This window comes from Zonotrichia leucophrys, chromosome 6, assembly GCF_028769735.1.
Source record: "Zonotrichia leucophrys gambelii isolate GWCS_2022_RI chromosome 6, RI_Zleu_2.0, whole genome shotgun sequence".
Classification (NCBI taxonomy): Eukaryota; Metazoa; Chordata; class Aves; order Passeriformes; family Passerellidae; genus Zonotrichia; species Zonotrichia leucophrys.
Genome location: NC_088176.1, coordinates 21,164,041 through 21,180,548, shown reverse-complemented (window position 1 = coordinate 21,180,548; position 16,508 = coordinate 21,164,041). Strand labels below are relative to the sequence as shown.

General features: G+C 37.7%; 1 protein-coding gene across 5 annotated transcripts in view; it reads right to left on the bottom strand.

Moving 5' to 3' along the window:
• Nucleotides 1–1,266: 1,266 nt before the first annotated feature.
• Nucleotides 1,267–16,508, bottom strand: part of KAT6B (lysine acetyltransferase 6B) — a 101,697-nt gene continuing 86,455 nt past the window's right edge. For all 5 annotated transcript variants that reach the window (XM_064716480.1, XM_064716484.1, XM_064716482.1 and 2 more), the window contains 5 exons: nucleotides 11,086–11,317; nucleotides 9,203–9,362; nucleotides 8,335–8,601; nucleotides 6,836–7,136; nucleotides 1,267–5,176 (listed from right to left, as the gene is read on the bottom strand). In XM_064716480.1, coding sequence (XP_064572550.1) covers nucleotides 2,688–5,176; nucleotides 6,836–7,136; nucleotides 8,335–8,601; nucleotides 9,203–9,362; nucleotides 11,086–11,317 — 3,449 coding nt within the window. In that variant the 3' untranslated portion in view covers nucleotides 1,267–2,687. The remainder of the gene's footprint in view (nucleotides 5,177–6,835; nucleotides 7,137–8,334; nucleotides 8,602–9,202; nucleotides 9,363–11,085; nucleotides 11,318–16,508) is intronic.

Genomic DNA, 16,508 nt, shown 5'->3' with positions numbered 1-16,508 from the left:
GCTTGTATGTTACTGGCTTCAAAACTTGAAACTGAACAGCAGCAGATAAAGACCCAGATGCCTTTTTCACTCACTGTAAGAACACACAAATGAAAAATCACAAGACATAAAGCTAGACACACCTGAAGGCTGCACATAACTGCATCAAGTTCCACTTTTCTTAAGCATAAAGAGGTGAGTTACTTTGTAAAGATGAAAACAAGTTTAAGTACTATGAATACTCTCTGCCTTCAATCAACAAATTTAACAATGTAAGGGCATGAACCAAGATCCTTCTTGTATGGTGCTCTCCTTATCAGGTGTTCTGAACTCCTAAAACTCAAGTTATTCCAGATCACAATTTTCAGCAATTTTAGCTCTCATTCAGATTCACTATTTTAGACTGCTGCTCCATTGTACTAAAACTACAACAGGTCATGCACATTAATCTGTACTATCCATTTCTTCATTTGGCACCACCACACAGTAATGGTTTTATTTAAAGAAATACACATTTCTTTCACTTTAAGATATATGAAATATTACCTTTAAAGCTGCTTTATATACTGGAATGGGGACAGTTTCAGTCAAGATGGCCACTCTTTTTAGCTTAACTAGTAACCTTACTGCAGTGAGAGTGGCAACATTCACATTAGAAGCATTCTGAACAATTATTACAGGGACTTTTTCTGGTATAGGTTCACACATCCCACATTTGAATTTGTCCACTCAGGAGATCACATAGAGACAGCCTTCTTGTCTTTAACAGACCTTCTGTTGCTACATGAGAAATGCTCATCTGTGTGTATGTTTGTGTGTGCCCACATACATGCATATACACAGAACCCATATATTTAATGCAGAATTTGCATCATCTTGTCACCCAGCAACAATGACAATGGAAGAGATTACAATTCTATCATTAAAATACAGTTCAAACACCATGTCTGTTACTATCATATATCCTTTTATATAGATATATATATATTCACACCTTCTGTAGGAAAGAAGTTTCATACATTAAATATTGACAACCTTGTAAGGTATTAAATACATATTTATTCAATATTTTATTAAGATTATTAAAAAAAATAATCTTAGGTATTCTTTATTTTCACAGGGTGTATGCAATTATGATGAGTAACCTACACTTAAGCTCTAAACAGCCTAATCCAAACCCCACCGACTGTCATGGGCTTTAGATCAAGCACGTGAGAGCACTGTAACAAACACTGTTTCAGGAGGTAATTCCCATGCAACATCAAACTATGACAAGACACAAGAGGCTAAAAATGGCTCATCATAATTTATTTTATGTTAAAATGTACAGCTTGGGAGGGGGGGTGTAGTTTTTTGCAGTTTTTATTTTTGTTGCTTGGGTGGGTCTTTTGTGGGTATTTTTTTAAGTGACTGACTAAAAAGATAACAGATAAATACAAGAGTGTCACTGGGTCCTATTTTTACATGTATCAAGCCTCTTCTGTTCGGCCCTTACAGTCACTCTGTACAGGTACAAAGGCTACAAAAAAGGAAGCAATATAAACAGACACAAATAACTTTTGCCTTTTTACATGCGATCTGTAAGCTTAGTTTGAGCTATTCACACGCTACTGCTCTATTTTTTCCCTTAAAAAATAACTCCAATATTTTATAAAGATAGAAAAATCTACAGATGGAATGAAAATGTAAAGTTAGAGGCATTTCCATAAAATAGCAACTTTACACCAAATTCACTACTTTTTTTTTAAATCCTGCCAAGTATTTGGACATATACGAAAATGTTTCAAAACTTGACAAATAAACACTGAGATGTTTCAATCAACAAAAAAACGTAAGTTTTTATAAAACAGAAAGCTGCCTTTTTTCCTACCCAGCCCCAAAGAAACTGGTCACAAAAATGGAAAAGAGTCTCAACTTTACACTAAACATACAGCAATAAAACCCTTTGAACTAACCAAAATGTGAATAGCTTTTGCAGCTTTTTTTTATTATTTTTACAAGTTTTATAATTAACAAAAATATAGTTCTGGTTTTTTTACCCCTCAAACTAGGGTAACCTAATCAAGGCAAAAAAATTAAGAAATGGCTTACTGTTAAGCACAACACTTGTACAGTACTACAAAATGCACTGTCACTAACAAAGACATTAGCGGCATGCAGAAGTGTCACCTTCAGAAACAAAATAATACAATAAAAGAACTGCTAAAAGGCATTTACATGTGGGGAAAGGAGAGAGAAAAAGCTCATGATCCAGTATTGTCTGATAGTTTTGGAGTCTATTTATCCACATTTTTAATGGGAGCAGGCACATAAAATGGCTCTGAACCATCAGCTGCTGTGTAATTGCAGTTCATAGAAAGAGTTCTTCCTTTCCAGAGAACTTCAAGCTCAGTGAAATAAACAAAAAATGGAAAACCACCTAATTCCCCCCAAAGAGAAGTTAAATCTCACAATGTTAAAAGAATAAACAAAAAACCCCAAAACAGAACAAAACAAAACCAAAGGAAAAAAAAAAACCAAAAAAAAACCCAAAAAAGCATGAAATAAAGAAAAACTTGTATAAGGCTTTCTGCTGCATACAGCTTTTAAATGGTGCCAACAAATGTTTTTGCATTCACACCAATTGCTGGTTTTGAAATCGTACTCTCCGAAGGTATTTGTGCAGATCAATGCCATACGCCAGTTGGGTAGTGTGTCTCTGCCAGGGCCTACCTCCTCATGTAGGAGCCATTGAGAGACTGCTTGGACATGCCTGTGTTCATGTAGCCGTGGTGGCCCGGGGGAGTGTACATCATGTTACTGTGGGGGGCTGTCTGCATTGGCTGCTGTGCATATGGCTGAGTTCCCATCATTCCCATCTGCATCTGCATAGGGTACTGAGGGGTTTGATTCATATACCCATGATTACTGTGATACCCACTATTCATCATTGGCTGGGACATACTGTAACCATTCATGGCGTTAAGGGTGTTCATGTTCATGTTCACTGAATTGACATTATAAGCAGGGGCTGGCATCAAATTTACACTCATGTTCATGCCACGCTGCATCGTTAAGGTCCGTGCGGGCCCTTGCATGGCCACAGTCTGTGATGCTCGCCCATAAATCTGGGGCTGATGGGCTGCAGCAGCAGGTGGCAGAGGTGTGGATTTGGTTCTTACAGAGACATGACCTTTGCTGGCCATCTGAGTCTGCAGTCTTTGGGTGTGGGATATTCCAATATTCGATGAAGTCATATTACGCTGCAAAAGGGGAGGTGGCAAATTCATGGGAGGAGGAGTAAGGTTGGGGGGAGGGGTCATGGTAGCCTGTGCTTGGGGTCCTCCAGGAACAGCGTGTGGAGACTGAGAAAGCTGAACAAGCCCCGTGTTACTTAAGGGGGCAGACAAAGAGGCACTGTTTGCATAGGAAGTTACAGCAGCTGAATGGCTGTAAGGCAAAGAATGATCCATAAGCGTGTTAGTTAACTGTTGCAGTTTAGCAAGGCTGAAGGTGGCAGATGGCTGTGAGTAATGCCCTGCTCCAAATTCACTCTGCCCCATTCTTTCATATAATCCAATGTTGGCATTGCTAGTCTCAGGGATTTCAGTCAACTGCATAGGTGGGGTGAAATTAGCAGCCATGCTGCACTGGGATAACTGTTGGTTGCTGCTTGGAGGCCTTTCAACAACACAACCTTGGGGAGATTTTACATTACAAGTGGGAGGAGAATTGATGTTTGCTTGTTGCATCATACTGCAGCTTCCATTAATGTTAGATATCTGCTGGGTCACTGCGCAGCTACTCTGTGTTAGGTTACTAGATGTAAGGCTGCTGTACGAGCAACTGTTTTGAGAAGAGTTGTTTCCACACATACTGCTACCCATTGTAGAATCGTAACTGCTTGGGTTTTCATAGTTTTCTGTTGTGCTCTCAATACTTCCTAAGTCACTGAACCCACTATCCACAACTTGCTGTGAATGATCAGAAACTGAGGGAACATCCATCATTGGGCTGGTCTCCATGTTCTGCAGAGATGGCACAGAAATGGCACTTTGATCTGGGCTGATCTGAGCATAGCTGTTCTCTAAAGGAGCAACATTTGGACTATTAACAGAACGAACTGACTGGCTGGGATGAGAGTGCACAGATGAAACTGGGCTGCTGTGATCAGACTGCTGACAGTCATCCAGTGTGGTCATCTGGGGACTTTGGTCATTGTGGGCATAGTTCTGCAAACTTCTACAGGCCTCTTGAGTCTCTGCACAGTCCTGAAATGTATCTTCATGTTCACTCGTTTCCTGGGTTAGGGACTGTACTGCCTGAACGGTCTCTGAGTCAATCTCCATGGCCTCAGTACTTTCTCCCTTGAAATCGGAATGTAGTTCTTCACCAGCTTTTTGGTCCTGGTTGTTGTCTGCATGATCATCATCAGATTCAGGCACGGGGTCTGAATCTGTAGCAAGTTCTTTCTGGTCACTTGCACACTCATCAGCTGCAAGGTCAACACCACAATCCATTAACTCCTCCTGATTTGAATTACCAGTTTGAACATTTACGTCTAAAAAAGATTGCTGAGTTTCCAGCATTTCTTTGAAAGCTTCACCAGACAATTCCTCTTTCTCCACTTCTGTTGAACCCATGTGACTATCATCTTCATCATCTGCATCATGATCTTCATTGTGAGAAGGTTCTTCATCCTCCTCCTCCTCTTCCTCCTGATCCTCCAAATGCACAGACTCCTCTTTCTGCACAAAAACTTCTTTTGCTTCATCTTTTTCTTGATCTTTTGAATTGCTTCCATCTTCCTCTATGCTCCTTTCTTCTTCCCCAGCTTTCATAGTATCATTTTCTTGTTTTTCAGAGGGTTCACTGGGTGGGTGCAGAGGTTCAGGTTCTACTTCTTTCGCCTCATCATCTGGTGGTGGCAGTGCTTCAGCAGGTTCTTTAATAGCTTCCTCTGTAACAGCAGCAACTGAACAGGGCTTGTCTTCAGCTACTTCCTTTTGTTCTTCCACCTGCACCTGATAGTCAGGCTCCATGGGAGTCTCAGGTGGAGTGTACAAATTAAGCTTAAAGCCAGGTTTTCTTTCTTTGCTTTGCCTCCATTTAGATGGACCACGTTTAACTCCTTTGGGCCAACCCTGCTTACTCTTTAAAGGTTCAAGATTGTCTTTAGTGCTTTCTTCCAACACAGCTACATCATCCTCTGTATTATCTTTGGGAGGTAATAGAGACAAAAAAAAAAATCTTAGCTTGCTGCAGACTAAGCAATATTTTCCAATATAAACCTGAAAACAATTTATAAACTCAAATGTATTAAGAAAGTAGGAAACAAGAGTTATAAACAAGTCTCAAAGCACAGTAGGACAATGTAGTATCTACAGCTCAAACACACTACACAGATATGTTATGGTTCGGTGGCCTTTTAACAGACACTATCAGAACCACCATTTATACATGAGAAAAAGCCCAGAGATTTAAATGACAAGACATGTAAACTAAAGCAAATACTCTCTAAATATTTGAGTTTCCACCTTTGGTTTCAGAATAGAAGTATGCCTTCACTTTATATAGACATTGTTCTAACACACATTTATCTTTTTTGACAGTAATGACATGAAAGTCTTGAGTTTCCTCTTTGACCATTCTGGAGGAAAAGCCATAAAAAATATATAATCATCCTTTAAGACCAATACTGAAAAAAGATGGTTCAATCTAGTACTTTCTCATGGGCAACATCTCATGACATGGTTCACAAGAGATGATAGAATGCAAAATTTAATTAAAATTACACACAGAGTGCATCAGAATACTAAACTAATCCATTGACTAAAAAAAAAAAAAAGAACCCAAACACATTCACCTCTCCTTCCTTCCCAAATACTACTTACACATACTTCAGAAAAGAGGAAAATTATCAAAGCATAAGATATTGCACTTGGGATTGTAATGGCTTCAGTGATACTTCTATATTGTGATGATGTGGTCTATAGGCAAATAAAAAAAACCAGTCTACTTAAAACTGTGCAAACCTGACCACTGGGACAGAGCTGGAACTTGCCACTATTAGTTTAAGCAGTTTCTCTTGAGAAGCTGGAAAAAGTGGTAATATTCTAATGTACCACATCACACAAGAGCTGTTTGAAATAGAAATTAGCCCATGATCCCTGAGGATCGCAAGGATGGAACTTCCCATGCAATTACACAAACACTGAAGTAATAGCTACTGGCGTCTTAGAGAAAATACACAGACCTGAGACTCTAGTCATTCATTCTGGAATTAAAACTTATAAGCATAATTTGAGGGCCAGGAGGTCAAGGGAAGAGTATACATTCAGAACAGCTCATCAGTAGTTTCACTATCCATCCATTAACTTTTCTGACAGGAAATATCCTTGAAATCAAACTAGAAAAGCAGCTTTGAAAGGACACAGTTAAATTTGTCTCTTTCATGGGGAAATAAAACAGGACCTGGTGCTGCGGATATAGTAAACCACAGAAGCACCAAACATTTCGCTGAATTACCAACAATATTGAATAGAAAGATAATTGTGTAAATCAAATGTTACTTTTTGCTTGTATCCTGCACCACTGACACAAAAACTATATTCCAGTGATACCCTTTGCACTGTTGAATATGAAATGCCCTGCTGTAGGGACACAGAAGTTGTTTTTGACAATATGACAAGAACTTCAATGCCTCAGACTGAATAAGATTTGTTTCCTGAACACAAAGAGCAATTTATTATAATAATAACAACAGCTAAACATATCTCATTAAAAATTTCCAGATGCATGACAAAAATAAACACTTCTTTTGAAGGCAACCCAACAAAATTATTTTTGTGAAGATGTGAGAACATTTTAGGCTTACCTGTACAATTTTCATCGCGCCGGTAACAATGAATATCTTTCTCCTCCTTGTTCTGCTCTTCTTCTTCCTGTTTCTGCTGCCCAGGTTGATACTCCAAAGCTTTTCTAATCACAGGCTTCAAGTCATCATCTTCTCCATCCATCTCACAGGTGGGTTCCAGCTGTGGCATGGGACGCTCTTCATCTGAGTTATCAAATGGCTCATTCAGCACCTCGGTTGTTTCAGAAATCGTCTCTGTTGTAACACTGCTGTTTATCCTCCTGCGCTTACGGCCCCTTTTCTTTTTCAGTATGAAAGGTCTCTGAAAAATAATTCCACAAATCAAACTCTTCCTACATTCCCGTTCATTAACTGATTCTGGACATGAATTTTTGTAGAGCAAGTTTATAATAATCCCTTCACTCACTGAAAAAAAACCTTACGTGGCATCAAATTCAAACGTAGAAAGAATCTGAAAGTAAAATGTCTAAACAGTTAAAAGAGGTATGTATACAAACCTTTCCATAAGTAAAAATGAAGACTAGAATTTTCTTTATATTGTAGTATCTTTTACCTTCTTCTGTCAAATAATATTCATAGCACTGTTACATAAATTGCACTCACACATTTTTCCTCTGTAGATTTATAATTCCACAACAACCTTCACAAGTACCAAGGCTTTTTCTTCTACCTTTTGGGTTTCTGCTATTTTTAGAAATAAATGTACACAGAAAAACAGATAACATCGAAGAAGTGCACCTCAAGCATCCTACAGTTGGCTGCAATAAAAAAAAAAACCCTGTTCAAGATTTTGTTTTCCTATTATTATACATACTCAGAGATTTATGGTTACTTAATGTAAGCTCACAAAGCATAATCAAAGGGACAATCCAACTTCCTGATTCTCAGCAGAGACACCTAAATATAAAGGCCAAGGTGAGTGCTTTAAAATTTTGGGTTTCTTAAGTTTACTAATTTGAGCAACTCAAAGAGTTGATATTTTTAAGGAAATTAAAAAATTATTGCAAACATGGCAGTAACCAGAATTTAATGTTTAAATGAGAAGAATATGGGTAAAAAACCCCCGATCTGTTTTAACAACATTTCTTTCAAAAAACAGTATTCCCCTTTTAGGAGCTTCTATATTAAAAAAAAAAAAATAAAAAGACAAACCATACAAGCTTGGACTCCATCTTAATACAAAAAAAAGAAAGAACCATTAAGATATCGAGCCAATACCAATACCAAACACCAGAGGGCAATCTCTAGTTTAAAAATTAACAGAAAATTCTGATTTTTTTATGTCACTAGTATTTTATAGTTCTGTGAAAAATTCAAAAGATAAAAACTGGATGGAGTGCAGAAAAGAGAAGAAAGGAGTAGTTAAGTGTTCAAATAACACACAAAGGATTAAAACAGTCTAATAAATGTTTGCAAAAAACCAGGTTGTTACTTGGATGGTAAGGATGTGATTGAAATCAGAGACAAATGGCTTTGAATGAAGCTCTAAGGTAACACACCTTTCTCTTCATGGCCAGGGACTGGGGCTTGGTCAGCCGGGGAGGCGAACTCTGCTGATTCTCATCCCCGCCATCCTCCTCACTGCTCTCCTTAGATTGCTCTGTGCACTGCCCTCGCTCCCCCACCACGGCCACACTTTCTGGAGATCGCAAATATTTATTTTTAGATTGTACTTTTGCAGGTGATTGCCTACTATTAGTTCTTGTGGAGAATATTTCTTGCTCTTCCTTTTCCCAGCAGCTAGCTTGTTCCATAAGACGCTCAGCCTGAAGGGTTGAGGTTAAAATAACAGGTCACTGAAACAGCATTTACTTAGCCATATCCTTTACATGCAGCTAAATAGTTAAAATAAGTCAACCCTGATTAACACTGCTGGCTAACCTAACAACAACATTTCAGCTGAATCATCTAGTTGCTCCTTTACAACAGTTAACAGATAACAAACCAAAGAAGATTGCATTTCATGGGATATTTAGCACTATTAATGATGCAGCGAATTGATTTAAGTCCTTTAGCACTACATTACATGCCCACTGACTGGATCACTTTGAGCAAGTTGAGAACACAAAGAATCGATTGAAAGTGCAGCCCCTGAGCTCTGCACCAAATTTGATCTGATTACATGCTCTTTGACTACCTCAACAGTGATAAATACAGCTCCATGACAAGTGATTCACATTTTAAGTTTTCATATGCATCCCCCCAAAGTTACTATGTGTTGCTGTGCAGCTTCCAAAAATTCTGCATTGCAATAGCAATATGTAGTGGTCAAAGCTAAATCTGCTCTATTTAAGACAGTCTAATGTTGAATATTCAGAGTGATGAAAGCCAAAGGAACAGAAATTCAGAAGATATCTCTGATATTACCTCCTTTTCTGCTTCCCTCTCTTCTTCAGAAACTGCAGCATTAGGAACTAACAAAGGAGTCCATCTCAAGCTTTCGGGATCTACTTCATTGATACGTGGATTCGCTTTCAGTTTCTCCATATGACTTGAAATCAGCTTTTCCCTTCTAATAATTACAAATCTACAATCAAATAAACAGTAATTTAATTTAGAAAAGGATCACCTAGAACAGCCTTTCTATAGTTGACATCCTTTTGCAAAACAACCTGTGAAAAAATACAGATTAATGAAAGGATCCATCAAACTAAAAATACCAGCTTAAACACAGTGATAGCATCCTTACACTACTGACTGTTTACTGAGAAGAAGTGAAGGAACAAAAGTTTATGAAGTGAAAGTTCAATATTAGCCATCACTAGGGCAGAGAGCAAAGTAAAGGTTTTATAGTTGACTACCCTAAACCTAATTCAAGAGGTCTAGTGCTGGCACTTATATCACTGCCAGAACAAGTTCTAATTTTAATATTACATACAAACATACATAGAAAACTCTGTGGATCATCAAGTCAAGAATAAGAAAGTCAATGTTACAGCTGAAGACATAAGTTAAGGGGACAAGAAAGCAAGTCAGAAGCACAGGTTTTCTAAGGAAGCATACAAATATACTTCAGTTCTGTGCTAATGAATACAACATGACCTTCCAAATACTATGAAGTGGCATATCAAAAGTAGGTAAAGACTAATGAAATAGCACAGTATGCTAATATATATATGTACATAACCCACCAAACTCTCCTGTTACAAAGAACTACACAATTCTAAACAACAAGGATTAGCAAGCATTTCAAGTGCTTTAAAAATCAGGTTGGTGAAGTAACAAAACACTCTCAGTGAAAAACAAAGTTTAAAAAAAGAAATCAGATCCAGAACCCTTTTCCAGAATACGGAAAAACTTCTACTTCACAACATGTACAAAAAACTTCCCTTGAAATAGATTTGTCCTCAGGTTGTCCATAACTAAGTATTCCAGAAGAGGTTTAAGGCAATGCCAGCTCTCCTCTTACTACTCTCACGCACCATCTTGTAAACTAATCTCCTTTTTGAAGACGTGCATTCTTACTGGTTCAAAAATTACTAGTTTTGAATACTAGTGCTGGGACACAAAAATTACTGAATGAGGCTGAACTTTTTCTGATTTTAATTTTATTGTTTTGGCAGACCAGTGTTTGTAAGGCAGCTTTGCTTAATTATAAAGTTTCTATGAGGGGAATATCCAGTAAGAATTAAGATCATCTTCAGAAACACAAATACCATTGAAAGCCATTTAAGACATTTTATGGAAAGAAAAAGACCAAACAAGAACAACAACCCAGAAAGTTCTAAAATACCCATCAAGAGCATGAAGAAAAGAGTTCACTAAAAAGGAACTCACCTTCTCAGTGTACATTGATCATAACATTAAACAGAAACTTGTATTACCAGTACCTTGAAAAGGAGCACTTACTGTAGAGTTGATCTGAGCAGCAATGATTGAAAGAGGAGGTGTGGAAAGACAGACTGCCACCCACAAACACCATTTTTTCTCTTACTGGTATTCAAGCAAAATATTTGCACAGCAAGAGCTGGGAACACTTAGGGAAGATTATACTGAATGCAACAAAACTCTTTACCGAAAGTGTTGTGAGCTGGCCACATACTTCTAGTAGCCATTAACATGAAGGAGCATCCAAAGAATCCCCAGGAAGAAAAGCTCTGTATGTAAAACCCATCTGCACTGACTTCTACAGTAAGATGGTTATCACTCATTTTAAAGTCAAACTTTCACACAGACATTTTCCACACCGTTTTGTAAGTAGAGAATGTTTTGCCTCAGTTTTTAGAAATTTTTTTACAAGATTCACTGACCTATCTTCTCTTTTATCTATCATGCTATGTTGCTGCAGAGTTGTGGCAATATCGTGTGGGCACATTCCAGTAGCTCGGCTCATCCCTTTGATGCTGATTTGTTTTTCATGGTGGCAGTTCAGGTATTCCAATATGACACTTTTCCAATAAGCCAAGTAGGAGAGACGACCCAGATCAGACAATGGCTTTTCAGGGGATCCTGCTTGACCCTCTCTTCTAGAAAGTAAATAACCTAGAACAAAAAGAAACAGGATACCTTATGGAGATAACAAAAGCAAGGAATTTTAATTAGCCCATAAGAAAGTTGGAATTAATACAAAAGATCACCAGCATGACTGATTGAACTGTTTGAATGTCTTGCAATTAAATAAATGCTCTCTATAAAAGAGATGAGTTTTCATCATTAAAGTGACATAGGAAAGATCAAATTCTTGTGAGTGACTCAGATCTTATCTTATGAGAATCAAACATTAACCAAAGCCCCCTTTCTAGTAGTAAGGCAAGCATGAGAAGAAAAAGCCAACATGTTTTGGAACAGGTCTCATCATGTAAGTTCTCCCTCAGAACTACAACTCTGGTCTTTGGAGAAACATTTACATCAGTGTTACAGAAACAGTGTTAAACGAGTTAAACTGTTAAACGAGTTACTGAAGCCAAGAAGTTTCAGAAGAATCTCAAGAGAAAGTATCATGGGTAATATCAGTAAAGTCATTTGTCTTCAAGAAGCCCCAAGTGACACAAGTTTTTGATTAAACAGTGAGAAGTTGTATTTTGGAGGCAACATAATTCACAAGATAAATTACTCAGAGAATTAGTTAAGAGAAATAATTAAAAATTAATCTCCCTTAATTCACTTTTAAGAACATTCACATAATTCCTGCTTGCCATCTTCAAGACAGTAACTGATCCACTGTTACACAACATACCACCTCCATTTTATAGTCTATGTATATTGTAAGTACTTTTTAACCCTCCAGCTCTAAAAGCATTTTACAATTTAGAGTAGAATACACCTGCTTGGAGATACCAGAAAATGCCACCTGTAAAATCAATTCAGTATAGAGAAAAAAATACCATCATTAATAACAGGTATCCTTTCATAGTAATTCTTCCCTCTGTGATACATATTCTGCATTGTGCCTTTCCAAAAACTGCCAACACACAGACCTTAAACAACCAGGTATACAAAAAGCTTCCTCCACCATAAGCACAGGCATTATGTTTATGGAATTACATTACTTAAAGTCATTTGGAATCCACCAAAATATACAGCTCTTGTGCCTTCCAATATTCTTAAAACACTTTTTTCCCCTCAAATTTTTCAAAGACTGATGTAAAACATATCTAGTACAGTCATGTCATGTTCATTAAACAAATCCTACTAACCTCTTCACAAAGTTTCTCCCAATCCAATCAGCTAAACATCAAAAATATATTATTAACAGGTTGCATATGATATCCAGGTTGAAGAGAAGCAGTGGCTGCTTCCTTATTTTGCTGTATGGTCTACCTTACACAAACCACACACAGACATATTTTCCTTAGATAAAACCACACAATACACATACAAATATTTTTCTATTTACTCTGCCTGAAACATTGATCTTCCCTTTCTTGATCCACAACAGAATTTAGAAAAAAACATACACAGATATACATCATAGTCTAATCTCCAGTTTGCCTAAATAAATTTACATAGAAAAGTAGACATCCTACTACATATCTCAAGTGATCACAACACAGATACGGAAGTAAGTAGTGTGCCTTTCATATCTATATAGCATGATTTGTGATAAAATGCCAGAGCTTCAGGAATACCATCCCACATCTGCCTACCCCTACAAAGCTACATGAAGCCTGCCTACATCTGCATGGTACCACGGAAACTCAGCAAGTAAATTTATTTTGTTTTACAGAAGAAAAACTACCATAAAAATTAAGGTATTTCAGCATTTAAAGTTTTTTACAGCAAAGCAGTGCACCAAATGCGATTTACAGCCTTTGATTTCTGTCACACAAACCTCCCCAGAATCACTGAGGTTTCATCTCACCCAAGATTTGAAACAATTAGAAGAAATGCAATCTGAGGCAGGGAAAGTTCATATACATACATAAATTTTATGCCTTCAACACGAATTAAGGAGATAATTAGGCATTAAAACATACATTTAAACAAACTGACTTGTAATTATCCAGTAATTTCAATCTACAGGATTCCTAGTAACCACTGAAATAGCTACAGGATCCACAACACACTTATGTGAAACAGTAACTTTAATATATGTGTGCCAGTCTCCAGAAACTTTCAGTTAGTTAACTACTGATTTTTTTTGATACTTGGTTCTGTATTTTCAAACAAGTTAAATAGCACATGATGAGAGGCCTAGGCTTGATAGCAGGACAGTGGCCAACAGAGAAAACCAAGGGACAATCTGAAACTGGCAACCACCACCTGAAATACAGGCAAACAGAATTAGTCTGGCTTCATCCAAACAATTGGAACCAACCAGGCAGTTTAATGTCCATACTTCTTGGCATTTTTAAAGAGCTCGGTAAGATTTATTAAGTGTCACTCCGTTCTGCAAGCAGTGCAGAGTCCATCTTCCTCCTCCATTCACTGCATTTACTTGTGTGCTCACTAGGAGCAATTTATTGTCATGTCTGCTGTGAGGTAAACAGACTTACATCTCATCAGCTCTCTCCCGAAAATCTAAAAATCAGGATCAGATCAGCCCCCTTTCACTCCTATGGCATGAAAGCAGTTTCATGCACACTTCAAGTAACAGAATGCCGAGAGCAGCCATTTCATTAAGTCTCATACCTCCAAATGCTCATGACACATCCTTCTTTCCCTACCACACACACTTCCAAACATCACTACCTCAGCTTCACAATATTAAGCAAAAATGACAACATAGTTTTAAATTTAGCTTGAGACAGCTGAATTGAATTTTTTAATCTACTGAAGGAAGACATTGGTTCTTTTGCTTTTAATATGGTGGCAAATGCAGGCTAGCTTTCAAAGGTGTAAGACAACACAGATACAGACTGCACAGAGGCCAGGCAAATACAAAGCAGCAGCAAACAAAGACATTAAACAACTGGTACACTGGGAAAGACCAAATGAACGAACTAGAACTGACAGAACAAAGTCAAATGAAATTTGAAGATTTTTTTAAAGACACTCCTGCAATCTGAGTGCTCTCAATACATGTTTTATGTTCTATAGCAATGAACAAATCAATATTTCATTTTGCAGAATAGTTAAGGCTGAAAGGGACCACTGGAGGTCATCTTGGCCAACTTCCCTGCTCAAGCACCGTCCTCCTAAAGCATGTTGCTCAGGATTGTGTCCTGACAGCTTCGGAACATATCCAGGACAGCAGACTCCACCACATTTCCAGGCAACCCGTTCCAGTGCTCAGCTCCCCTCAAACCCACAATCTCTGATGAACAGTCAAAGAACAGACACCTAGACCAAAATGTTCCGTTTCCATGAGTGCAATTAATACTGACCATAATAATTAAAAAGCCATTACGGTTTCAGCAAGCTAAGGAATTAATCCTGATGCAAGCAAACCAAAAAACCCAACTTATGAACTGGTTGCAGGTGTTTGAATTACACTTGTTTGTGTTCACACAAGACCGCATGGTCACACTGTTGCTCAGTGACACACAGCAACAGCCAAACCATGTTATGCATATTGCACAGGGTTGAATGAAGACTTGGCTTCCCATTCACCTGAGAAGCTAGGGAACTCAGCTAACATGAAAGTTTGAACGAGCATTTTTGATCCAATTATATTTATTATTTTTACTTTAAAACCACCTAGAACATGCTGTATTTTAGTCCTAGGAATGCTGTATTTTATTATTAAACACCACGATTATTTGTTTAGCTTAAGAGCAAACAATAGTCAGTCAGTTAGCATCCACACTGGAAAATAAATAATCTTAGCTGAGTAGCTTCTAAGAAGGTGAAATGGAGGGTTATAGTTGGCTTGTAAGTGTATCACTCATCCTTTTATGAAAGGGTAACAACATTTCTTGCCTTCTCCAATGGACAATAGAGTTGTACATTTTACTGAAAATTCCACATAGCCAGAATATAATCCATCCAGAGCATCCTGAGGCAGCTTCAACACAATATTCTCCAGAAGATGCCACTGGCTGAAACTTTAGCACAATTTCCTGTGTTCTATTAACTGTGTGCTCCCTTTAAGGGAGGATCTGACGCAGCAACCTCTCCACAAATAACAGTGACACATGCCATGGACACTGTGCTGATCTAACACAACTCCTCCAGTCCTTGAACTTCACTGCTTACAGACAGGCAGGTTCTTTGACAACAGTGCCACAAAGAGAGGCACTTCACTCTTGAGGGCACCACGTATGATGTTCAACAATTGTTTTGAAACATCAGTGCATTGCATTGTCTTCAAACGTACCTGAATGGAAAACAGAGCACTGAATCTCATTCTGTGCCTGCACAAGCTCTTGAAATTGCAGCTCCTTTCTCCTATGCTACTAGCAACAAATCCATGTATTTGCTTTTCACTTAGGGAGGCTAAAAACCAAAACTAACAGTCTTCAAAGTGGACCCCAAGGGTAAGGATTAATGAGTCCTGCTTTTTAGCTAGAACAGATTTTTTTTGTCTGCTGCAAAAACTCTGGAAATAACAGTTTACACTGAAAATCTGAAAAGTATTTTATCTGAGAGCCTGTGATCAAAGAAACAGTTTTGTGTGTCTTATGTATCAATCACATCATGCATTGGAGACAAACATAGTTCTGATCTTATTTAAAAAGTCATGTTCAATATCACTTCCTAGGAAATGAATCATATCAATCTCTACCAACAAGAAAGTTACAAACACTAGTAAAGTACTACCAGTAAAGGAAGTCTGTTATATTCTTGTAACTGAGACAGAGCTCACTTTACAAAAGAAACAGCAAAAAACCAGGTATTTTGAAATTATGTGTCCTACCAGAGTATTACAGCCCTTATCTTGGATTAGCTTAGTTGTTCTAAAGAACAGAATTTTCTACTCAAATTTTGTAATTCACACTTATATCTTCACTTTTCTCAAAATACCTACAGATTAGATACGATTTTACCTTAAAGAAAAGCTGCAACCAAAAAGTCTTTCTTTCAAAAACAGAATTACACCAATGGTAGCTTAATGCAGAAAAGGAGAGCTTTGCTTCACTGCAAAAACTCATTACAGAGAAATGTTTACATCTTGTTTCATAGCTCCACATTCACAGAATTATCAACAAATTTACAAAAGCAGCCTAAACAAGAGGAACTCCTGAGTCTTACAGGAGTAACCCTGCCAGTGGTTATTAACCTACTATTAGCCTTCGAACAAGAGAGGACTTGGTCTTAAAAGCACAAGAAGCTGTCTTGATGAAACCCTGCT